This window comes from Rhamphochromis longiceps, linkage group LG4 (assembly GCF_057381845.1).
Source record: "Rhamphochromis longiceps isolate RC_006_pf linkage group LG4, R_longiceps_female_GT1.1, whole genome shotgun sequence".
Lineage (NCBI taxonomy): Eukaryota > Metazoa > Chordata > Actinopteri > Cichliformes > Cichlidae > Rhamphochromis > Rhamphochromis longiceps.
Window position 1 is genome coordinate 30272760 of NC_140560.1, and position 26160 is coordinate 30298919.

At 37.9% G+C, this 26160-nt stretch overlaps 1 protein-coding gene across 3 annotated transcripts; it reads right to left on the reverse strand.

Moving 5' to 3' along the window:
- Positions 1-7939: 7939 nt before the first annotated feature.
- Positions 7940-24193, reverse strand: atp6v0a1a (ATPase H+ transporting V0 subunit a1a). 3 transcript variants are annotated; one of them, XM_085404436.1, is made up of 22 exons: positions 24047-24193; positions 19234-19397; positions 18697-18775; positions 18420-18517; positions 18205-18333; positions 17285-17367; positions 16925-17051; positions 16758-16840; positions 16579-16672; positions 13828-14040; positions 13351-13501; positions 12951-13090; positions 12648-12814; positions 12453-12543; positions 12166-12284; positions 11852-12068; positions 11638-11745; positions 11439-11546; positions 10870-10887; positions 10246-10363; positions 9943-10114; positions 7940-8939 (listed from the first exon to the last, which is right to left on the reverse strand). In XM_085404436.1, the coding sequence occupies exons 2-22, from the start codon at positions 19348-19350 to the stop codon at positions 8846-8848; spliced, it is 2526 nt and encodes an 841-aa protein (XP_085260562.1). In that variant the 5' UTR covers positions 19351-19397; positions 24047-24193; the 3' UTR covers positions 7940-8845. The 3 variants fall into 3 exon arrangements, with proteins under 3 accessions (XP_085260562.1, XP_085260561.1, XP_085260563.1); XM_085404435.1 differs by having other exon boundaries at positions 10870-10914; XM_085404437.1 differs by lacking the exon at positions 10870-10887.
- Positions 24194-26160: the final 1967 nt, after the last annotated feature.

The following is a 26160-nucleotide window of genomic DNA, read 5'->3' on the forward strand; positions in this document are numbered from 1 at the left end:
AATGTCTTCTTCCTCTTGTTGTTGGCATTGAGCCAGTTCATCTCCATGGTCCTGGTCTGGTGGCTCTTGGCTGCATCTGCTGTTTCCCTTAAAGAAAATCCTTCTTCTACATGGAGCTGAGGAATGCCAGAAATGTCTAACTGGCCTGCTTTCAACATTGTCCTTCCAAAACTGTCTTTTATGCATCTCTTCCCTTTCATCTTCCTTATGAATTTGTTTCCATACCACAGCGCACACACATAAACACACGCACTTACTAGAAGTCACTGATTAAGTGGCTGTTTCCCAGAAAAAAATCAGGTTCAGTTCATGTGACTTTGATATTTGCGGTGACCATTAGGAGATGATTTAAGGCAGATGTGGAGACAGTTTGTACTGTCTTCTAACTTTGAGTGCACTCCAAAATCTGACCGTGTGGCAAACAAGAACTTAGTTCCTACAAATCCAAACAAATATGAAAAGCTGACCAAAGCTTACTATGGAATCCAGATAACCTGCTTTCAGCAGTCTCTGTGGACTGTCACGGTCTTGCTTAATGGTTTTAAATGATATCAGGCAGCAAATGTTGCTTTGAAACACCGAGTCTAAGCAAAATTCATTTATCTATCTTAAGTCAACCAGCCAAAAAAGATAACATTAAAATAACAAATACTGTTTTTGCTTGCATTATACAAACTTTGACTACACATGATTTTGTTGCCATTAAGCAGGGGTTTGATTTAATGGTAACCAGCTGCATATCCTTAAGACATGTCTGTCAGTGCCACCCACTGTCATATTTTTCCCTTGAGGTCTGCAAAAATCCAAGACTGGGATTTGCAAAACGTAAATGGAAAGCTGAAAATGTTGCATTCTACTGTAACGGTCCCAATAATCAGTTATATGAGAAAGAATTGTTGACAGCATGGTATTTTGACTGTGGCATTCCCATCCATCTGCAACTGACAGCTTAGGAACACATTACAAAACTGGCATTTGGGAGGTGGAGCAGGGAGGTGGAGGCGCTGGAGCCCATCCCAGCTGTCATAGGGTGAGAGGCGGGTACCCCCTGGACTGATCACCAGTCCATTACAGGGCTAACATAGACGCCCACATCCACACCTGCAGCCAATTTAGAATCACTATTTGTTTATGTAAAACATTTTTCTCTGACATAGTCAAATATTTTAAGTTATCTGGATGGATGATGGCAGCATGCTGAGGAATATCCTAAAATAGCTTATCTAAAACAAGAGACAATTTGCTAACTTTTAAAGGAGTGCTGTTAATTTCCATACTTGCGCACAGAGCCAGGTACTAAAAATAGACACAGAATAGCAGAAAAGTAAAACAACAGCACTGCAGAGAACTACAAATGGGGGATTTTTTGCAGGACTGAGCTACACAACAACGAGCCACAACAACCAGTGAAAGATGTGCGGTTGTGAACGACATTTCTGATCTTGTTGAAATGCTCAATATTTTGTTGGGAAAGTTTGTCTCTTGGAAGTCATGTGGATGTTACTTTGGCATATGCAGTAAACATTATTACAGGCCAAGCACTCCTATAGCAGGATACATACTGCAAAACACCAAACCACAAATACTGAGGATGGCTTTACGAACGCAACCAGGAACACAAGGTGTTGATCCAGTCTCCATACTCCTCTTAAAGAATCCACGTACAACGTTAGAGTTGAAAACACCACAGAGCCCCACTGTCCATATCTGTCCATGCAGGTCACACAGAAGTGTGTGGTTTTAATGTTGCGGCATTTTTTTCTGACTCTCTGAGTCTTGCTTGCACCACTAATATGGGTATTCTGAGTGTGCACGTTATCCATCATGCAATTTCCTTAAATATGCTGTAAATGTGCAACAGAACCAACAAGTTTTGAACTGACATTGTCTGTCTTTTATTACAAAGCCTGTTTGGTACACAAGTCCATTTGTCCTGACTAATTACAGAGATTACAGCGACCAGTATTTATATATATTTAGATGTCATACTGCAAAGACTACAACCACAGTACAGTGCAGGACTTTGTTGCCTAGAGCTGCGTTTTCGCAAAGCATTCGCTCTTCTTGGTTTTACCAACAGATTTCCATTGAAAGCTAATTTTCTTGGCCAGCCCCTTAGGTGTACGTTTCCATCACAAGAAGAGGAGCGTCCCCTGCACCTCATGAGGCATTAAACTCTCTCAATCCCCCTGAAGTCCTTCTCTGGTTGTCTCTTTATGTCCCCTGGAAATGCCATGCTTTCTCTCTCACTGTCTCACTCCGTCTCACTATCTCTAGATCTCTTTCAGTGAACCATTTTCTCAGAACACGTTATCCTACCACCTTACATAAGGGGGAAATTCCTTTATGCTTATGTTCCCGATTACTCTGCTATTATAGAAAGTTCAACACTGTCAAAAAAACACAAAACATAGGTAGGCTAGTGTGGCGGTGTGTATGTGTTTGAGCATAATCAAAGTATATATACAGGCTCAATTATTATACATACATTTATTTAAATATAATACTACAATGTCTTTTACCCTGACAAGGACAAGGCTTGTTAACTTGTTAGTGATCATGATCACTGCAACTGGTAGTTTCTCTTTGCCAGCATAAAAAAGGATTTGTTTGATTTTCGTTGGACTGACCGATACTCAAAACGGTGGAAAAATCCAAGAAAGAATTATAGATTCATTTTTGAACAATAGCAAATTCAAACATCATGGTCAGACAAGAAAAGGATTCAGTGTTTTGGCCACTATGACAAGGGATGTGTTTGGAGGAGTAAAGGTGAACCTTTCAAACCTAAGAACACTGTAACAGCTGTCAAGCGTGGTGGTGGTAGCATCATCCCCTGGGGCTGTTTTGCACAAATGGTTAGTGCAATGAATAGTAAAATCTTCAACTTCTCCTTAATCAACAGGCAGATGGTTGAAACTTGGACACAGTTAACTGTTCCAACATGAAAACACACGAATACTGTTTTTGAGCTTCTGGGATGTCCTTCCCCAAGCCCCCATCTCAACCGTACTGAAAATTTGTGAACTATTCTTTAAAGCCGGGACTTTGCCAGGAAAACAAACCAATGAACTCTACTGATTCTGCCAAGATGAGTGGTCAAATAAACAAAAGTGTCTGGTCAATGTCCAATCTACTAAGAGACATTAAATTAGCATGACATTCATGCCCATGATGAGTGAATGTAAACCTTTGACTACAACTGTTTTCTATTTCTAATTTCTATGTTGACCCATAGCTCTTGACTCCCTGACTCATACAGTCAGTTGAAGTTGATGAATGAAAGTAGCTGACAGTCACCGAACAAAGTTAGTCTTAACCCCAGAATCATGCAGCACTTCCCAGACATAAAGGCAGCCATGAAAAATGAAAGCCTAAATGTTCCCATTCTAGATGTTGACCAGGACAAACATAGAGAACATTTCTTTCACGTGTCCCGGAGGTGCTTCCAAACGAAAAAAGAAACAGAAAAATTTCCAAAAGAGGCAAAACACTCGTAACCGCTGGTAATATGTTTCTCATGGTGATGCATTCATAGCAGCAAGGGAGGCAAATGCCTTTGGTTAAGCGGAGCTATTTATTCTGTCCCTGGAAACAGCTGAAGAACAACAAAAGTATTCTCAACAAAGAGTAGCACGACCTGATGCTGCTGCCTGTTTTCCTCCCGTCTGCGGTGACTGTCCTTCTACGAAATGGGGGCACTACTGGCACACATCATACTCAAAAAGCCACACAATAGGCACGTTCAACTCAAAGAGAACTTTTCAACTGTAAAGCTGGAGAAGAAACACTGCTAAGTTGATCCTTCAGGCTCAGTTTCAGTGTGGGTAAGCGCTTGGAAAGAAACAAAAACATTGCCAATTCTGTTGTTTGGATTTGCAGGGCCCGGTGCGCATGAATGCCCACTCACATGTACTTAGACTGTAGTTATACACACACACACGCACTCACGAGAGTACCCACAATGAACTCTGTCCTCTGACTCACTACGAGTTGGGAGGAAGTCCAGATTTCAAACTGTCCGGGAACAGATTCTGGTGGTCTGGATCTTTTTGAGCTTTTGATTTTCAACCAACAGCACTCTCTGCATTTACTATGGTCCTTGATCAGCAAGGTACTGTACATTCAGCACACAAATACAATACATACAAATTGTTTGGTTATATTTCATGTCAAACATGGCTCTCTTTCAAGCAAGACTTTAGTGATACTTCCAGCCATCATGCATAAAGCTAAGACATTTCTCAAATATTATCAAAAAAGTAAAAAAAAAGTTGTCTTTTCTTTCAGTACCAAAAAAATCACCATAAACATATACTATCACACAGACAATAGGTTAGAGATTCTGGCTATGATCAAGCTTTTCAAACTGGAGACATTTTTTCATTCATATTAAAGACTTTGGGAGCAGCCACTGGCATTTTAAGGCTAATTTTGTTTGTTTTGGTTCGGCTTTCTTTATGACTGGTAACTTTTATGAGTTCTGTGGGTGTTGCAAAAGAGTTTGAGGGTAAAGGAGAAGAAAATGTGTCCTCTTCTGGAACTTGGTGACATTTTAGTTGAACTTACCGCCTCCAGGAATATTTTCAGGGTTTCCACAGCAATCAATTAGTCAAAAAGTCAGCTGTCATATCTTTTTATGCAACCGACACGTTCTATCCCCCTCTCGTTTTCCATCTCTTCTGGCTTTTTGTGTTACGCAACTCTTTTGCACAAAGGTATGGAGCGTATTTGTAAGTTGCCCTTGTGCTCAACATTGTCATTTATGCGTTTCGTTTTTTTATTGTATAAAGCTTCCGGCCAAATCAGTGTATAAAAAAGTGCCTGGAAACAATAGGTGGAGGCCAGACAGGCCATGGAAAACTGCTTAGAGAACAATGTGATCTGGAGAGCTGGTAATAAAGTCCCAGTAGTGCACAAAAGCAAAAACAGGTTCCCAGACTCACCTAGGCCTCCTACTGACCTCATGGACCTATTTGTAGTCCTGTCAAGACAGAACAAAACCTACACTTACATGGTAGAACAGATTGTTTCAGCCCTTCAGAAGGATCAGGTGCAAAGAAACTAAGTTTGAAAGTCTTTACATTTGCCATGTTATCTGTGCAGGAGTGTCAGTCTTCTTAGTCCATCATTTATGACTGGTGAAGGACATTCAATGACTGAATGCTTAGAGCACAGAACTTATTCTTGGTTGGTATTTTTACTAACTGAGTCCCTGGTCTGGCTCCTGTACCGGTGCCATGTGTCAGACTGTCAGCCCCAGTCTGTTCTACTTTCTAATTTGCCGCCTCTGCTGCATCTAAATTAAGGAAAAATTGCATAAAATTAATTTCTTTAAGTCATTACACTGACTGTCTGCACGACAGTTAAGCCCCCTGGTGGTTTGATGAGAACCTCTGACTATAGTAATAATATTGACCATTTTTCTATCCCTGTCCTATGGTTTATGAACAGTTCTAAAAGTGGAGAAGCTGCTGAGTGCTAATAGCATGTTTTGTGCGGATATCCTCAAATAAAATACACAGTACTTTTTATCACAGCCATCTAAGTCTTTATGGTGTTAAAGACAACATCTTCATGATAATGATATTTAGCTAAGTGGATAATTTTCTCAGTGTTTACTTAAGTTCCTTTAAATCATATTTTAGTACAAAAGCCATGACTAGGGATAGGATTTAGTAAGCAGTATTAGGGTAGCAATAAATAACTCGCTAATTTAATCGTTGTAAGTGATGGAAATGTGTAACAGCAGCCTAAGAGTAATAAAATTGTGTTCCTTTGTCTGAATGAACTTGGATCTTTGTGTTCTTAAGAATACAATAGTAAACTATATGAGAGGTTTGACTTTTATTAATTATCTGGAATTCTAACACAATGCATGAACTTGTGTGGTTGGAAAACAGAAGACCAAATGACAGTATCAATATTATTGCAGCTGCAGTGTACCAAATAGGTACAGTGAGTCACCCCATAAAGACGCCGAAGGTGCTGAGAGCCATTCCTGCGAGAACAGTCATACAGCAAATGTGCAATATTATGTAGTTTGGACTTGTTCAGTCTGCAGAGAATCTGCCCAGTAATTAAAAAAAATACTAAAGTGTAGCTAGGCCTTTGCAGTACAGAAAACTGATTTTGTGCTGTAAGATCTTTAGTTGCTGTTGTTGTAGCTGTCTTTTCCTGACAATATCATCAACCTGTTTTTCTCTGCCTGCATCCAGAGGACACCAAGTCCTAGAACAGCTGAAAAAGCATCTCCGGTATCCTCAAGAAAACTCTACTACAGCTCGAGAAGAAACACAAAATTCCTGAATACTTGTTTCCTGCCAAACTAAAGTACACTTATTTGTTCACGTTTGCTTTAGATAAAGGAGCAAAGTCATAAGCTCAGTCTCACTGCGATTCTAGCTTTGAAACAGCAGAGTTAAATTCACTGGATGTGTAAACACAGCAAGATATCTGGGGCTCTTATGCAAGTTCACTTTCACCCCTGGTTATACAGGACACACTGGGAAAAATCAAATTAAATGAGTTTTTCTAAGAAGAAGAAAAAAAGAGACAAAGACAAATAAAGAGTTCTATTATTACCCTGGGCTGTTGAAGCCCCCTGCTCCCCCTTTATACAACGAAAGCATGTGAATAGAGAACATTATGTTCCTCAACTCAGAGTGGTGGACGATGTTTGTAGTCAGGCTGCTCACGTTGCCAAAAGGATGTCTTAGACTTTGTCTTGGCAAGTCAAACTAAATTGGCCAAAAGTAACTAAGTACATTTATCAACCACTAAAATAAAATAAAAAATGTGGTTTAAATAGAACTTCATACTTCCACCACACTGCAGCCAGTTGCCACAATTAACAGAAAGCATAATCAAAAGTCATTATTATACATTAAGACTTGGATTTCCAAGATATTCTACCAAAGATCAACAAAATTATACCACCTTTACCTCAAAAAATTCACAAGTGCACTCAGTAACTATATGATTAACAGGCTATTTTACATAAAGTACTCGTTATTTTGATGTCAATACTTTTTTACTTTGAGTACGATTTTAAAAAGGATGACTTCTACATATCACAGATATTTGCTTCAGATAAAGTTAAACAAAATCTTTCAAAATGGGTCAGGACACAAGTGGATACTTCTTTTTGGACTCATTATAGAATAACATCCTTTAAATCATCATGGTTGTGTTTAAGAAGGGGCCAGTTAAAACATATGTTTTCAGTTCATCAGTGCACTAGCAGATACATTTCCTTATGACAGGTAGCATCATTGGTCAGAAAGTACTATAATAAAACCAGCTGTCCAAATATTTAGTCAAAAGCAACTTTAGGGGTCTTTATTAGCTCTAGAGTGATCAAATCAATTCTCCTTTTTTATGAACCATCTCAGCTGCATATACTACCCAATAGTGCCACCTAGAGGAGGTTTAAAGTAAAACAAATCATTATACATATAGTTTGAGATTTTATGTAAAGTGTTTCTAAAAACTTTAAAGTCCATACATTAAGTTTGGCATGATTGAGAAAAAAAAAAAAAGTCAAAATGTATTTCTAAATACACATTTAAAAAAGGTAACTTTTGTATGTAGCACTTTATAATAATTTCACTCTATTAGGGCATTATTACGGTATTAGCAAATGGTTAATTCGTCATTTATATAGCATTATTCCCTCTTGTTATGCCATTCATTAAGATGTATTATGACTGATATGATTATACTAGCAGTGATGTAGCAGCAGTGATAGCTATAGCTGTATATCGTGTAACAGTAACAGATGGATAAACATACATAAATAGCATATTAAGGATGAGTAATGATATATAAATGATGACCTAAGCACTTACTAACAAACTTAATAAAGTGCTACCTTTTTGTTTTTGCTCTACTGCTGCAGCAGAAAGTAAGATAAGCAAAAATCAAGCCAAACACCACATTTTAAAGCCTTTCCCACTTTATTGTTCGTGTGATGCTTAATCCTTTCTGACAAGATCATGTCTGCTGTATGTGGTTCTTACTGCTTTCTAACTGTGTCAAATCAAAAACAACTGAGCATAAATGAAAACATAATACAGGACCCAAAATCTAAAGTGAGACTGATAATGTGCAATGATTTCAGTGCAACATTTCTACAGAAAATCCACCTACTAGGACACCTATAGATTCCCCTGTTGTCACGTAGATCGTCAGAGAGAACAGAGACAAAACATATCAATGGCTCAAATGGATGAAAAAGTCTTTTCATTTGCAAAGAACTGGTTAACATTCCCTTCAGAGCTATAGAGCTCTGTGTGAGGTTAGTATGCATTTTCTTTCTTATTAAACCAAATAGATGAGCTGTGCAGTGCACAAGGTTTTGACTGAGAAATGATTCTGAAAAGCAAAGAAAATTAGAATATAACAATACGAAGACATACAAGAAAATCAGAAAACAAGTCTGTCATCCCCTAAATCCATCAGCAGCAGATATGAACTTTAAACATGGTGTATATGGTACATAAGTTGCAGTGCAATAAAGGGAGAAAAAACCCCAAATGCATAAATAACATTTAACTAAATAAAACATAAAATAAAAAGGCCCGACTAAAAGAAGACAACAGATTAGAATCAAGGCTATTAAGGAATGAATAAATAATTATGTTTGAATACATATTCCAGGTACCAATTCTAGTGGGAAGTTTAAAACACAAGACACGATGACGAGTGACTAAGTAAATAGTATGTAGTAGTTATGTAGCTATGGTAACAAGTAGGTGGAAACTGCATCACACAAAAAAATATCACTATTCACCACCACACAAATTCAACAGATTAGAGGCATGAACAGAGGAAGAGGATTTGTTCAGTCTTCAGCTCTGCCGTCCAGGATGCTTTCAAAGTTGAAAGGTAGGAACTTAAAGCCGTTGCCTGAGTAAAACTTGTTTTGGAACTCCACCCTACGATTAAAGAAATCAATAAAAATCAGTCTGAAAAAAAAGACATATATACTTTCATACAATAACCTTGTCGTGCATACAGTGACGATAGTTGGCAGCTTGGTTAATGCTGAGCAGAGCAGTAGCGGCTGATGCCCCCTGCTCTTCATTCCACAGTCTGCACACACCTGCATAAGCTCATGTCTACATCCTGGGACAGACACCTAAGCCTCTTCCCTTCAGGAAAATGATCAGGGTCTATTTTTAAAAAAGGCCAATGCTAAGTGATGGCTAGATGACCTTTTAGCTGAGCTGCCATGGATAGCATTCATTCCAAAGCCCGTCTGGTGTGGCAAGAAGAAATATGTAGTATTACATATTGCACATTGTGCGTATCAGTTTTGTCAGTTTGATGTTCAGTAATTACATGGTTTCCAGATATCACTGGAAATAAAAATATTTTGATTGGGGGAGGGGTCGTTTAGTTTCCCTCGCTTAAAATGTAAACAGACTGTCCATGAAGACAATTTGTGAAAGCACGCTCAGCCAGCATTCCTGTGGAAAGGACAATTTTGTGAAGGCCGGCTGCAACACAGACGTGCTCTGTGAATGTGCCGGTGAACTATAAAACCAGCGTGACATTCAGCAAAGCCAGACAAAGACATTTATGAGGAGGCAACAAAGGCTCATCGGTGCCGAGCCACAGACTGTTATGCATGCCACACAGAGCATAAATGAACAGCACCACACTGACAAGAGCAGACTTATTCCAGGACAGAGGCCAGGAGAGATGATTGGAAAACCAGTTTGTTAACTTGAGCACTTGGGATGGTCACTGAGACATTAATTGTAGCCTGCAGGTGGAGCTAGAGCTTTGCTTTTGTAGCAATGACAGTAATTTGCCTTAAGGAGTCCTATCCTTCAACACTAACAAGTTTTCACAAAGGTATTAGTGTATGTTTAATATCAAACCCAAGCAAATACATATACAAATCCTAAAAAACAACATTAAAACTAAACTTACCAATGCAGTCGCAATGCGTGCAGAAACGCTGACAGCCCTTCCATAATGAGAAGAATAACAACTGTGAGAACAGCGAAGACGTAAAATACTATGGCCAGAAGGATGAAGCCTCCAAGGCTGCGAGAATAAAGGCCTATGCGCATCACCATGGACCACAGCACCTCTGACAGCTCTGTGAATAAGAAAGCACATACACACCAACTTTACTATTCTGATTCCTTTGAGAGTCAAAGCATTTAGGTGTTAATACAGTGAGCCATTTCTCTTACTAAATAACTGAATACTGCAGGTGAAGTGACTTACGTGCATGAGCCAGACTGAGGGCCCAAAGCCTCAGATAGGAAGCAGTGTTGGAGATACAACCCAGGCAATACTCTATGGTGTGAATGGCCTGATGCACTGCTACATCCGCAAAGTTAAACTGTGGGTAAAAGTTAGTGGTTTCATTTACTCAGCATAAAAAAAAAAAAAAAAAAAAGTAGAAAACAACATCTCTACAACAGGTCCTGAGGTCCACAGAGGAGAAGTCAGCTTTAATGTGTCACCAATGATTTAGGGAATTGACAGAAAAGCCATTTTTTGTTGTAGATCATCAACCCCGAAAATAAAAAGAGGTATCATCATCATAAGAACCTGTGAACCCAAAGAGTCAGCTGCCCTCCTGATGCCTCATGCACATCACCAAGACCATAGGGAAGCACTGGCCTACTGGCACCCGCCACATGACGAATCCCTGCCCATTTTCAATAGAATACATTTAGAAGTCCCTGACCGGACCATACAATGACAAACATTCAGACGCAACTAGTAGCAACAGGCAATGGTTGACAACAAAGCAGGGGCAGTAAAGGAAAGACTTTGAAGACATGTATATTAACATGAGGGGATAGGGTGCAGGTGGATGTGCAGCATGAGCTCCTGTCCTACCTCTTCCTCCTCACAGGCCTTGAAAGCAGGTGACAAAAGGCAACGCTTGGTTATTGACATCACACACACGGACAGGCAAACGTCAATAAACAGGAAAGTAACAAGAGAAACCAGTTAATTATTTAAAAGGAGAATCGAGTGAAACCAACATTAGCGAATGAGCACACTGTGCTTTCAGATCATCTTAAAATAAAACGAGTAATCAGATTACATAAGTAAAATTATGAAGTCCAGGTAAAATAACTCACTACTCGCCATCTGTTCATGGTTGTGTTAAATCTGTGCAGGAATTACAAGAAAATGGATCCATAATGTCTGTATTCATTATTGATGTTGACAGTAAGGGTGGAAATGGAAAAACAAGGCATCAAGTTTCTGTCTCCAACTAAGGTTGAAAGACTAAATTATTCAAAGATGTGAAAAGATCCTTTAACTTGTGCTTCTCCCGAGTTACTCCAGCAAGCTGCTGTCCTGTTGTTACTTATGCTCTGTATGCAATTATTGTAATACAAAAAGACATTAACTTTTGATGTTTGACTTCAGTGTTATTATGGGAACACATCTTTTACCTCAGGTTCATCCTCAGATTGCTGTGCGAGCTGGTCATGCTGGATGATTTCAGCCTCATCCTCAGTGGGCCCATTGCCCACCCTGATTCCTCCAAAGTTCTGTGTACCCTGTAACACAGTGAAACGTAATGAGGTAATCTATTTAAATCTATTATAAAAGTATATTGAGTGACTGTGAGCGCGGACTGTTTTATCTTACCAGATGCTTCCGCCACAAATACTGTCTTCGCATAACCAGAGTTTTTACTATTAACATACAGGGGACACATGCCAAGGCGATTACCACCAAAAGGGATTGTATGGCCATCTACAAAAAAAAGGTGGAAAGTAAGTACAAGAGAAAAAAAATAAGGACAGTTAGATGGATCTCTTCATTCATGACAAAAAGAAAGTTGCAAGTATGCTGATCTCACCTGTCCTCTGTAGAATAGTTTATTATTGGGGTCATTGTAATTGAACAGGAACATGTTAATAAAGGCAATAAGGAGACTGGGAGCATCCCTGGAAGTGCGTGCACCATAGGAGACCCACTTATAAAAGATCAGAATGACTAGGTAGCCAAACAGGCTGGCCATGAAGATAATCTCTGGAATGAAACCCAAGTAAATATTCAGGGGCTTGTTGAAATACCTGAGGAAAACCACAAAAAGAATATTAGAAGTCCACAAATTCAAAAAGAAAAACATAAGAATCAATGCATAATTATACATAGGTATGGAAATCTCACAGGTGGTTGAAGAGACTTAGCGTGACTCCAAACAGCATGTGAATTACCCCCAGGATAACAGACATCTTCATCTTGAAGGAGTTGAGGAATGACAGCTTGTTGACAGAAATGCTCCATATCTGAGACATAATGCAATTACGAATTATAAACTATGCGAGTATTCAGGTTAGTTTATGTCTGCCAATGACTGCTGACTTTTGTGGATTTTTTTTGTAACTGACAGACAAAATAGCTGACATAGATGTATAAATATGGAGCTCCAAAAGATTAAAAACAAAATGATTTACTGGATCAATGCCAATGGGGTACGGCCCATTGAAGACTCCATCAACTGCTGGGTCCAACTGCAAAACTGTACTGCTATTAAGTGTACCATCCCTGAACAGAATGAGGACAGAGATCAGATTTTTGAGCTTACATACTGAACAAAAAAAGAAGTCCCTGTGTTAAAGCTCTTGTCAATTATTACCAGTGACACTTACGTCCAGTTGCCTCCAGCTCTGGAATTGAACATTGGTCTGACACTCCATCCAGACCCAAACACATTTAGGGACTTTGAGAAGCAGTCATTGTAAATAATGCCAGTGTACATTGAGAAGACTCCCATCAGCAGAATTATGTAGCGCCCCCCAAACATCATGTTGAATATCTGTCACAAAAAGATATTGAACTTTCATAAGGAAACTGTGAAAATAAAATGCACGATGTCCTGTGGAATCGGTGCTTGTGTGTCATCGACAAGGGATGGTTTAGGACTAATGAGATGGTAATGATGGGATCCATACCTCATTATCATTCTTCTGTGCCATCAGTCTGCTTTCTCTTAACACAAGGTATAGAGCAGCACAGGTCATGAGTGTCCCATGGCCCAGATCACCAAACATAACCGCAAATAGGAAGGGGAACGTAATGATGGTGTATGGTGCTGGAGACAAGGAGGCAGGCATCATACAAGGGTGGTGTAGTATGTCAATAAAGAAATAAATAAATGAATGAAACATGCACAATGTTCCAACATGGTGATAACGGTTGATGAGGGAGCTGAAGTAAAAGCCTTTTAATTGTCTGTAACTCAATACTTAAGGCAGCTGAGTAAACAGATTATAGAAACCTAATGCCACATTATACAAAAAGGTCCACACAAACCAGCTGGGCATTAACACACAGAATTCATAGTTTGCTTACCTGGGTTAATCTCACGGTAGCTGCCAATTCCATAAGCGTCCACAATGTTTTGGAAGCCTGAGGTGAACTTGTTTGTCTTGTTGTAGGTTGGAGGGGTCTGTTTGGTCTGCATTCTATTGAGGATTGAAGGCACAGTAGAGCCGCTCTTCTCCTAAAACCAAAAAATAAAATAAAAAAAATATGAATGTCATGCAACAAAAGTCCTAACTTTAGATCATCAAGCCTGGAACAATGCAAAACTAGCTATTCCAAGAATCGGATCATGTGCTGAGAGCCATAACGAGTTCTTGTTATTGTTACACCACATGTAGAACTAGACAATATAGCAAAAAGGACTCAACCATAAAACAAACAAAAAAAAAAAAAAACCCAAAACATTTAGCAGAAACTGATTTTTTTCAAACATGAAATCATCTTCCTTGTAAAAACCTGACTGGCTAGTTTACACCAAATATAAACTGCTCCTCTGTTACTCACCGTCCCCCTACGCAGGGCAAACTGAATGGAGTCCAGGTCTGAGATGGGACACCACACCTCAGCAATCAGACACTTCTGAGTGACATCGATGTTGCACAGGTTGAGGGTGTGGTAGATGGCCTTCATCTTCCTCACCTTGATAAACCAAACTCTTATTGTCTTGGCTGCAGCCTGCAGGACCCTCTGCCTGTGGTCCTCAGTCTGGTTAAGCACCTTTAATGACAAACAAGAGCAGTGATGGCCACAGTAGCAATACATTTTTTTTGACATGATCAGTGAGATCATGAAGAATTCTTTTGGCCACATAAATAAATAAATCTATGAATGTCAATGAGACTCTCTAAAAACAAGTCACACAGAAAGCCAACAGCCATTCCTGCCATCATGTTTCAGCAGAAACTGCATCAGTGTAATGGTGGTGCCTTTCTCCAAATCAGACCCATTATTAAAACTTCTGAATATAATTGTTAGAAACTGTCATGTTCTTCACTGACATTTACCATTCATAAAAATACAATAACAGGTGTGTGAAATATAATACCTTGCAACTAGACAGTGTAAATGTGCGTATGGTTTTGTACAGTAAAGGTTACACACATCTCTGCACCTCAATACACATTTATTTTCATTTAGTTTCAAGTTCGAATGCAATCATTTTACTAAAACCAAGGACACGGTTAATGAAACTACTGATTCATTTTAATAATTTTTTTCAAGTTTCTATATCTATCACAATATTACTATAATTTTTTTTGATGACCTTGAAGGTAAAAATCTAACATTAGGGCTGTGTAATATTAAACAGAATCGAAAGAAAACAAAAATAGTATAAATGAATCAGACGTTCCTTTTACTGGCATAAATGGTGAGCAAAAAAGGTCATGCTAAAGAGCAACAGGGTGTCTAATCCATTAAGGGATTCCCATAAGGGAGACAGAATATTCACAGGTATGTTGCTCTATGACTGAGATTAAAAGCCCAGCCCATGACTAGCAAAGAGAAGGCTCATATCTATCTCTGTTGTCTCCCACACCCAAATTCTTGCCTGCTATTGAGACAACACTGACATGCCGTTCTGTTACGTGGATCTCATGCCCAAGTAGCAACAAGCATAATCCACAAACACAGAGATTCACATTCCCCCAGCATGCAGAGGAGCAAAGAAGTATCCATTGATTTGTCATGCACAGGGCATGTTGAGTATCAAGCAACTGTCTTGTGCAAGTTTTTTTTTTTTTTTTTTAACTTCCTGTGGTTTAAACTGTCATTGTTTCATCAATATCCAAGTACATGACACTTGAACTGTGCTGACACATCAGGTTGACAGAGTGAAGTAGCATGTGGGACCTCAGTGATACCCGAGTCTGTGTAACATGATGTAAAATCCCCATAGCACTGCATGTACAGTGGGTAAAATAAGTATTAAAAATAAACATAAAATAGTGTAATAATTAAAAAAATAACACAGGGAAAAATAAAAGTATTGAACATGCTTGAACTGAGATTTGTTGAATATTTCATATCGAGAAACTGGTCACATGAATTGCTCAGGTAGGATTTTATCAAAAAAGTCTCTGTACATTTTCCCATTAATCCTTCCTTTAATAATATAAATTTCGCTGTTAGTATGGTATTTTTGGGATGGTAAGCGGTGCCTTTTGACCTCCAAACATGGTGTGTATTATGGCATCCAAAGAGTTCAGCTTTGGTCTCATCTGGCCAGACTGCATTCTGTCAGTATTTCACAGGCTTATTTTCTTTAGCAATGTAGTCTTCTGTGGTGAGCATGCATACAGGCCACGATAGTCAAGTGCATTATTTATCGTTTTCTTTGAAACAATTGTACCTGCTGATTCCAGGTCTTTGTATAGCTCTCCACAAGTGGTCCTTGGCTCTTGGACAACTCTTCTAATTATGCTTTTTACTTTATGGCCCCAACAGTGCTCACTGCAACCTTCACTAGTTTAGAAATTCTTCTGTAATCAATGGCGTCAGTATGTTTTGCAACAATAAGGCTGCAAAGGTTTTGAGAGAGCTCACTGGATTTACCCATCATGACATGTTGGCATCTTGGTAATGAGACAACGTCTTTTAGGTCATCAGCTGGGATTGAACTAGCTAACATTAATTTGAACTAAGTGGCAGGATTGTTTTCCAACTCTAAGATAAGTTTCCATGCTTTTTTTTTTTTATACCTTTCTTCCTTCATGTACTCAAAACCTTTTCTACTGTTTCATTTCTCATTATTACACTTTATGGACATCTATGGTTTCATTTCTTTTTATGTATAAAATGGATAGGTTGTTACTGACATCTGGTGAGAATTTCATGTCAATAACCCCTTTAGATATACATTTACTTAGAAAATGAAAACTGATTTGTGTTCAACACTTCTTTTACCTGCTGTAACATTACATGGTCAAAAACCAAGAGGAGTGTCATGTGCAAAGCAAAAGGAAGGAGGGATTCCCTTGAGCCACTTTGGGAGTAGACAACTGCTATGAGGAGTTAGGAAACACACTGCACTACTCGCACAAGAAAAACAAAAACGTGGTTTCCTGTTAAAGGACATGTCTCTGCACAGAAAATAACTCACATCCTCATGAGCAAGAGGAGGAAATGTGGTAACGTCTTCATGACAAAGAAAAAATGTCTTGCTGACAGAGCAAAAAAAAAAAAAAAAAAAAAGAAACAACCAAATGAAGCTTGCTTTTCAGTGTTAGTAAGACAGTTCTGAGTATGTGTATTTACCATTTGCAGGTCATCAATGCGAGCATTCACCCCAGCAAGCATCTCTTTCCTCTCCTGTGAGGTTTCTGGACATGGGTACAGTGTCGCTCTGAATCTAGAAACACATTAATAAGTAAGCAAAAAAAAAAATCTATTGGTCAACGACACTTCATTAACAGTAGAAATGCAAATTCACCTACCCCTCACAGATTTTCTTCACTCGATTCTTCAGCTGGTCTCCTTGGAAAAATATGATGAAGACAGATTTGTGGACTTGATCACCCTGTGGAAACATCACCAAGTTAAGTTAGAAAACACAAACATCTCAACTACTTTCACAATTGTTTCATTTGTGAGCAGCACTTACCGTAGTTGGGTCTTCCAAAGGATCTTCAATATCTGCCTGTCTCAGGAACACATTACCTCTGCAAACTCTCCATAGCATCCTCTCAAAGTTGGGAATCCGCTCCCTGCCAATGACTCCAGCAACAAATCTATAGAATATGTTAGAAAGATAAATAAAGGAATATAAACACCCTCTGATTAACTTCAAAGACAAGAAAGCTAAAACAATCACTTTTGGGTGTGGACTGAAGGAATTCTGAACTGCAGATAGATTTTGCATGGATTTCTGCTTTAGGTGACCTTGGATGCCTGACTAAGAGGGGCAATCAGAGCTCATCTGTGGGAGGTATTTAAATTGTGCAGTACTTCAAAACAGACTCACCCTAGCCTGAGAGGAGCCACTCTAACGGGCTCATTTGGGTCCAGGAGAATGGATGACTCTTCAAGTAAACTGGGATCCTCCATCTACAGGACAGACAACAAATCATTAGTAACAATAGCAACATAATCATTTCTCTACAGTGTACACACACACACAGACACACGAAAACTGCCATGAAATGTCTCAAACTGCTTTTATTTACAGCAACGTTGACATTCAGATGGGAGCTTAATAAAAAAAAAAAAAAGTTTCTCACTCCAGTTAATGGCTGAACATCTTTTTATCTGGCTTAATGATTCACCTTCATCAAACCTCATAATAACTTGTAAAAGATGACCTAACGTGGTAAGTCAACAGCCAGGTTTGCTTTCAAAGGCAGTGAAGTGAAATAGGTGCTGGCCAAAGGTGAAAAAGCAAGGATTAAGTCTGGCAAATGAACAAAGTGCCTGGAATGAAATCAGTGTCAAGTACTAAACAGCAGGGCGTTTAATGTACAGGAACTACTGTGAATAACCTGTGTAAATGGGTCAGCATGTGAACAGCCATAAAAAGACATGAGTGCAAACACTGCTTTACCAAAGCGTCAATAACAGCAATAAGTGCTTCCGTCTGTATGAAACAAAGACCATACCAGGCAGCCTATCAGCAGACTGTAAGCCATCAATGACTTCCCAATTGCCACAATAAATACATTTCTAAAAGTTAAGTATTGTTTTCACTATAGCCTGTTCTTGGATACAAAACAAAAGCCATTTAACAATTTGCTTCTTCCGATGTTACTAGTTAAATATTTGCTTCTTTTTGATTTACAGTTGGAGATTGTAAATGTAAAAGTCACAATTCCCTTTCTGGCTATGGCAGTGTTATACCGACAGGCTGGAGTGCTGCTGTTTTATAGGCCTGTGTGCAGTTAAGCTGACCTCATCAAAAAATTGTTGTGTGCGACGCAGAATGTGCTTGAGCTCGGTCAGTTCCAGGAAGTTCTTCTTTAGCGCTTCTTGGTTGGTGTTTATTTCCTTCAGTTCATTCTCCAGTTTCTCAAATGTGGCCTATGGAGAAACAATGAGAGGGATTATGAGCTGACTGAAGTAGCAGATGACAGCACTTACACTTATCTTTAAGAAACAAAAATCACCTCCAAGTCAATCATGTCCCTTGGAAAAGGAACTTCTGGGTTCTCTCCTGTATCGAGTATTGGGATGTTAGCCTTCTTAATTTCTTTTTCCACAAACCCTATGAGAGAAATGTAAAAGAAGGTTTTCAGAAGGTGTTTAAAAAAAAGGCATACAAGTGAATGGTAAAGCTTGGATAATGAACTACCATCTTCATATAACTGTATTTTAATACTTTAAGGGGTGGAAACTTAACTAATGCAGTTTGGTATAGAAAAATGAACATTTAAGAGCGCTCACTGAGTTTACGATCCATCTCCTCACATCGTCGTACTTCATTGACAAACTTTCTCTGGAACACATTCACATCAGGATTCAGCTGCAAAGGAAAAACACACAAGGTTCAACGAATATAAACAATTCAATTAAAAGAATATAACCAATAGCTGTCATAATGCAGGTTTTTGTAAACACTATTTAGACTTAATATATTCTGTTAAGTCTAAACTCTGTAATGGGTATAGTTTCTTAAACTAATGGAAACAATTTGATGATACAAGACATGCTGATGCACAGAGCTTCTGTGTTACTGTCCATCTTACGCTCAAGAACAAAGCTTCCCTCAGGACTTGTCAGGAATGGCTTTTCTCATGCACGTATGAGGGTCAGCTGTGAGCACATGATGCAGAAGGCATCCACTCTCTCAATAGTGCCACTAATGATGTTGTTTACGTCACCACATGCATGACCGTAATAATTAATTAATGCGACTTTCAGATAGTAGAAGATAATAAAAAGTAATGCTTTAGAAGTTTGATTAAAAAAAAACAGACTTACGTCACGAAACTGGACCATCCCAATCTCTCCCAGTTCACTGACACAACAGTAGGCAGCTTCCGACTGGAGGAAGAGCTGAGCCAGCGTCATCTCTTCACTTCTGAAGAGCTCTCCCATGTTGCTTCAAGATGTGAGCACTCAGCACCCGTGAATCCACAAATCACCTCAACAAATATAAAAGATTAGAGAACGCTAAAGCAAAAAAAAAAAAAAAAAAAAAAAAAAAAATGTAGTGGACCTTAACAGTTCTACATTCTGCACTTTTCTCTGTCACTAATGAGGAAGCCTTTAACAGTGAGGTGTTAGTTTAACACCAGTGTACCAAGTTTTTTTTTTTTTTTTAAGAAAGAAGAAATAAAAAAGCCAGGCCTCATGCTGATCTCATGATCAGTGCAAGAATGCACTTATGGTCAAAGAGTTTGATCTGGGCTACTGCAACACAATAAGAGGACCTCATTTCTGCTGTAAATATAAAACACAGGTTAAGAGCCAAGGCCATGAGAAAGCACCTCTTAAAGAGCGTTTAGCTAAAACTAAAAGGTATAGATTTTATGCTTTGCAGCTAAGCAGTATAATAACCCCCTGCTGTAAAAAACTACCACACAAGGCTTATGTTTGGATTAAAGGGGAGCATGTGACCTGTAGCTGTAGTAAGCTTCACCGACTACAAGACCTCCATCACCACACTTGTGTCAAGCCAGCCTCCAATTCGAGACTTGCAGTCAAGCCAGCCTCCAGTTTGTTTTACGTTCCCTGTGTATTCAAAGTATTACGGGAATGGATGTGGAAACCGGATTTCAAAATAAAAGCCAACTTCGAGTGAATTAACAGATATGTTAAGAACATAATAACATAATTTAGGCTTTTTTTTTTTTTTTTTTTTTTTTTACAAACTCTAATGTTAGATCTATATGACACAGCCTTGTACCCTAATTGTGCCCTGTCACTATCAAGGCCATCTTATTTTGGATTTCAAAGTAAAAGCCCTGTGAATCTTCATTTTTGAACTACTCTTTCAATGACTTAATAATGCTCTTAAAAGCAAAAGTCGTATTTCCAAATACTATTTGAACTTTATATCAACACTTTCCAACCACAGTCTTTTTACAGTGATACCATATCAATATCAAGTCAGTCTGATTTTGCCTTTCATAGTAATGGCCCTTTGAAATTGTCCATAATTGACTTAATCTTCTAACGATTCAAAATGCTCTAAAATGAAAAATTCTTGTTTCCACAGGGTAATTCCACCTTAGATCAACAGTATACAGCCCCACAGTGATACCATATCAATGTCAAGTCATTCTGATTTTGCCTTCCAAAGTAAAAGCCTTTTCAAATTGTCCACAATTGACCTAACTTTCAGTGATTTCAAAATGCTCTAAAATGGAAATTTCCTGTTTCCACAGGGTAATTCCACCTTAGATCAACAGTATACAGCCCCACAGTGATACCATATCAATATCAAGTCATTCTGATTATGCCTTCCAAAATAAATGCCCTTTCAAATTGAGCATATACGGCCTACTTTTTTGACGATTTCAAAATGTTCTTAAACAGAATTTTGCTGTTTCCACAGGATAATTTCACTTTAGTTCAACAGTATACAACCTCACGATGTTACCATATCAATATCAAGTCATTCTGATTTTGCTTTCAAAAATAAAAGCATTTTCAAACTGCCCATATCTGACTTGATCCTGGAACAATTTCAAAATGCTCTAAAATGGAAATTTCCTGTTTCCACAGGGTAATTCCACCTTAGATCAACAGTATACAGCCCCACAGTGATACCATATCAATATCAAGTCATTCTGATTATGCCTTCCAAAATAAATGCCCTTTCAAATTGAGCATATATACGACCTACTTTTTTAACGATTTCAAAATGTTCTTAAAAAGAATTTTGCTGTTTCCACAGGATAATTTCACTTTAGGTCAACAGTATACAACCTCACGATGTTACCATATCAATATCAAGTCATTCTGATGATGCCTTCCAAAATAAAAGACTTTTCAAATTGAGCATATATACGACCTACTCTTTTAAAGATTTCAAAATGCTCTAAAAGTGAAAATTGCTATTTCCACAGGATAATTTCACTTTAGGTCAACAGTATACAACCTCACGATGTTACCACATCAATATCAAGTCATTCTGATTTTGCTTTCAAAAATAAAAGCATTTTCAAAATGCCCATATCTGACTTGATCCTGGAACAATTTCAAAATGCTCTAAAATGGAAAATTCCTGTTTCCACAGGGTAATTCCACCTTAGATCAACAGTATACAGCCCCACAGTGATACCATATTAATATCAAGTCATTCTGATTTTGCCTTCCAAAGTAAAAGCCTTTTCAAATTGTCCACAATTGACCTAACTTTCAGTGATTTCAAAATGCTCTAAAATGGAAATTTCGTGTTTCCACAGGATAATTCCACTCCAGATCAACAGTATACAGCCCCACAGTGATACCATATTAATATCAAATCAGTCTGATGTTGCCTTCCAAAATAAAAGATGTCATTCTAAATAAAGAAATTACAAAACAGCTTGCAAACCAACCATGACATCTTTCCACAGACTTAAAATATAAACGTACTATCAATTACAACCTAGTGGCAATTTCAGCTTCCTTTTACATCATCTTTATGATTCAATTCTGTCATAATCAATTGAGTCTGATTTTGCTTTTCAAAATGAAAACCCAATATGTGTTGAAACAGCAATTTTCATTTTTAAAACATTCTGAAATAATTGAAAGAGTATATCACATATGGACAAATTCGACGGGCCATTAATTTGAAAGGCGAAATCAGACCAACATGAAATTTACATGGTTTTACTGTCGGGTTGGATACTGTTGATCTAAAGTGGAATTATCCTGTGGAAACAGCATCTTTCAATTTAAGAGCATTTTGAAATCGTTAAACGAGTAGGTCGTCTACGGGCAATTTGAAAATACTTTTATTTTGGAAGGCAAAATCAGAGTGACTTGATCTTAACATCGTATCTCTGTGGGGTTGTATACTGTTGATTTAAAGTGAAATTATTCTGTGGAAACAGAAAATTTCCTTTTTAGAGCATTCCAAAATCACTGAAAGTTAGGTAAGTTATTGGCATTTTCAACAGGCCATTATTTTGGAAGGCAAAATCAGAATGACTTGAAATTGAAGTAGTACCATGGTGTGGATGTACACTTTTGATCTAACATGGATTCATCCTGTGGAAAGAGCAAGTTTCATTTTTAGAGCGTTCTGAATTCTTTAAAAGAGTAGGTCGTATATCGGCAATTTGAAAAGTCTTTTATTTTGGAAGGCAACATCAGACTGATTTGATATTGATATGGTATCACTGTGGGGTTGGATACTATTGATCTAAAGTGGAATTATGCTGTGGAAACAGCAATTTTCCATCTTAGAGCATTTTGAATTCGCTCCAAGAGTAAGTCATATATGGGCAAATTGAAAAAGCTTTTATTTTGAAAAGCAAAATCAGACTGACTTGAAATTGACATGGTAACATCGTGAGGTTGTATACTGTTGATCTAAAGTGGAATTACCCTGTGGAAACTGAAATCTTCCTTTTTAGAGCATTCTGAAATCACTGAAAGTTAGGTAAATTATGGGCATTTTCAACAGGCCATTATTTTGGAAGGCATAATCAGAATTACTTGAAATTGATATGGTAACATCGTGAGGTTGTATACTGTTGACCTAAAGTGAAATTATCCTGTGGAAACAGCAATTTTCACTTTTAGAGCATTTTGAAATCTTTAAAAGAGTAGGTCGTATCTTGGCAATTTGAAAAGTCTTTTATTTTGGAAGGCATAATCAGAATGACTTGATATTAATATGGTATCACTGTAAAAAGACTGTGGTTGGAAAGTGTTGATATAAAGTTCAAATAGTATTTGGAAATACGACTTTTGCTTTTAAGAGCATTATTAAGTCATTGAAAGAGTAGTTCAAAAATGAAGATTCACAGGGCTTTTACTTTGAAATCCAAAATAAGATGGCCTTGATAGTGACAGGGCACAATTAGGGTACAAGGCTGTGTCATATAGATCTAACATTAGAGTTTGTAAAAAAAAAAAAAAAGCCTAAATTATATGTTATTATGTTCTTAACATATCTGTTAATTCACTCGAAGTTGGCTTTTATTTTGAAATCCGGTTTCCACATCCATTCCCGTAATACTTTGAATACACAGGGAACGTAAAACAAACTGGAGGCTGGCTTGACACCAGTATCACCACTGAGTGTACATGTAACTAAAGCAGGTTTGGAAGCATAAGCAACTACACCTTTTAAACGCCTTGCATTTAGCTCAATAATTAACAGCAGAGGCGCTCAAACACGTCAGACAGGTGGTACAATCACCTGACTACAGAGGCTTCACCCATTACAGCCAAACAAGTCAGAAAGCCTACAAGTAGCTGCTTAGAATAAACAAAACCTTTGTCATTTTTACAAGGTATTGATCCAGCAACACTACCATAACAGAAGAGCCAATTAGCGATGGTGGAGCAATGCAAACACGAGCTGACAGCAGTGCTTAGAGTAGCCAGCGTTACTGGTTAGAGGCGAACTTTAACATTAGTGCAACGACATGCTATTTTACTATTATCTACTGAAATCGGGCTGTCTTAACTTGGATAACAATTAGCCGAATGAGCAGCCGAGCTAACGCTAATTTGGCACACCTGTTGTTCAGCAATTAGCTTCACTTACTTAGCCCACAAATTAATACATTAGTGTTAGCGTAATATTAACAAAATTGCTTATAACCTTACAAATAGTTGTCCTTACTGTTTACGTGGAGATCGTCTCTTCCTTTTTATCTTACAGTTGCCTCTTTGCTGTTTGTTGTGGACTGCTCGGCCGTTTGACAGGGTTACTCCTCGACTTTCGAAGCGGAAGTGTCCCGGAAACCTATGACGATCGACGACGCCGACGAACCATAACCACGTGATCACTATACAACCACCAGGACTTCGTTCTTAAATCTTTTTGAAACTTTTATTTTGAATGCCCTCGCCGGAAGTATTGACTTTTTTTGACAAATTCCAAAATATATGAATTGAGAGTACACAATTATAATACAAAAAAATGATAGCCTGCACATCAAGAAAACCAAAAGACAGACTTACTTTACAAACGTGTAACAGAGACATCAAATGACATAGAAATTATGACATAATCCTTAAACCCACTCAGATTTTATTCATCACACTATGGTGGATTTCTCCATAATATTTCTACAGAATTTTGAACTGTAGACCTATTTAGAATATGTATATGTATATATAACCATGAATAACCATTAAAACTGTTAAACACTGTCCCCATTTTTGTATAATTATCTATTTCAGGATCAATCAACACTCATTCCAAACTAGTATATACATTCAAAGCAATGACAAGAATTCTTGCATGTGTCAGCTCTGTTTTCCACACTCTGAAAAGCCAGTGGCCCCCACCCCCACCCCTGTCCCAACCCTTCTTTTGAGCTCTCTTTTAATCTAAATTCTAAATGAATTAAATGGATAAATGGATTCTGTTTTATTGTTGCATTATTTTTTTATATTCCGGGCATTTGTGCTTGTAGATAGCCACATAATGTACTCACATTTATACACATTATGTACACATCATTTTTCTCTTCTTACTGACTGCTCACATTGTTTTTAAGTCACACTGTAACTATCCATTCTTGCAGCACTATATTCTATATGCTATAAGCACTTTATCTACCTCTCATTCATGGGCAATTTAGAATCACCTATTAATATAACATGCATGTTTTTGTACTGTGTGAAGAAGCTGTAAACCCACACTAGGTACTCACAGTTTTTTCTTTGTTTGTTTGTTGTTGTTGTTTTCCAGGATAAAATCTATAAGTTCTTCAAATAAACCCCATTGAGTTTGTTTGGAATGGTTTTGTTTGTTTGTTTGTTTGTTTTGTTTTGTTTTTTCTTGTGGCAAAGACCTAATTGTTTTTCAGTCAATGTCCTTAACCAAGTTAACCGAGTAAGAGATGGATGGATGAACAGACATCAGAACCCCTGTAAAGAAGTAATTTTGGCATTCATGCCTTGCAGAAGTATCAATCTGCTGTTGTCTGTTTTAATACATTGTTGTTTAGTAAGGCCTCCATCACAACTACATCTGTTCTAAAAGAGCTTCTTAGGAGAGACATTTTTTCATTTTTTATCAATACATATTATTGTTTTTAAAGATATATTTTCCATTTATCATAAAAAAAAAGTTACAGTAAATGAAGTTCTAAGAATGTAATTTAATTTCGATGCCTAAACAAGACCAAAATTGTTGTAATTGATGATTTTAAAGAGGTTCAGAAGAAGTTGCACCCGCCTTTGTGAACAGAGAGAAAGTATCTGATGGGGTACCAAGAGAGGAACTGCGGTGTTGCATGGGGAAGTCTATATTGATGTGGTGAGCTGTGTGGTAGGAGTGGCAGATGGATTCAAATTGTATAGATTTTAGACATTGTGATCTTTAGTGATAGTAGAGATCAATCGGAAGACAGCCTGGAGAGGTGGAGCCATACTCTGGAGACAAGAAGAATTTAAGTCATTATAGAATAGTAATATAGAATACATGTGTGTGAATGAGAGGAAGGCAGGTCTAATGATGAACCTACAATGGGTAAAGGTAGTGAAGGTGGAAGAGTTTAAGTACCTTTTGCAATATATACATTTATATGTGTACAAAATATATTCAGCAATATATAACACAAGCAGAAAATGAAAGGGGAAAGGTTCATTTGCATGAACTTCATCCTGACCTCTGGTGGTCAAAGAGACTCTAAATCTCAGCTCTTACTTTGAACAAACCAACCGGAAGTACTACTGCGCTATTGCACGTGAAATGACAACAGTAGCGTACAACTGTTGTTCCTC

Coding starts and splice junctions, on each gene's coding strand:
- atp6v0a1a (XM_085404435.1), bottom strand. CDS start 19,350: ATGGGAGAGCTCTTCAGAAGTGAAGAGATGACGCTGGCTCAGCTCTTC. Junction 16,841..16,924: donor CTTTGGAAGACCCAACTACG/GTAAGTGCTGCT, acceptor ATGTTTCCACAG/GGTGATCAAGTCCACAAATC. Junction 10,115..10,245: donor CCTCAGTCTGGCTCATGCAC/GTAAGTCACTTC, acceptor TCTTATTCACAG/AGCTGTCAGAGGTGCTGTGG.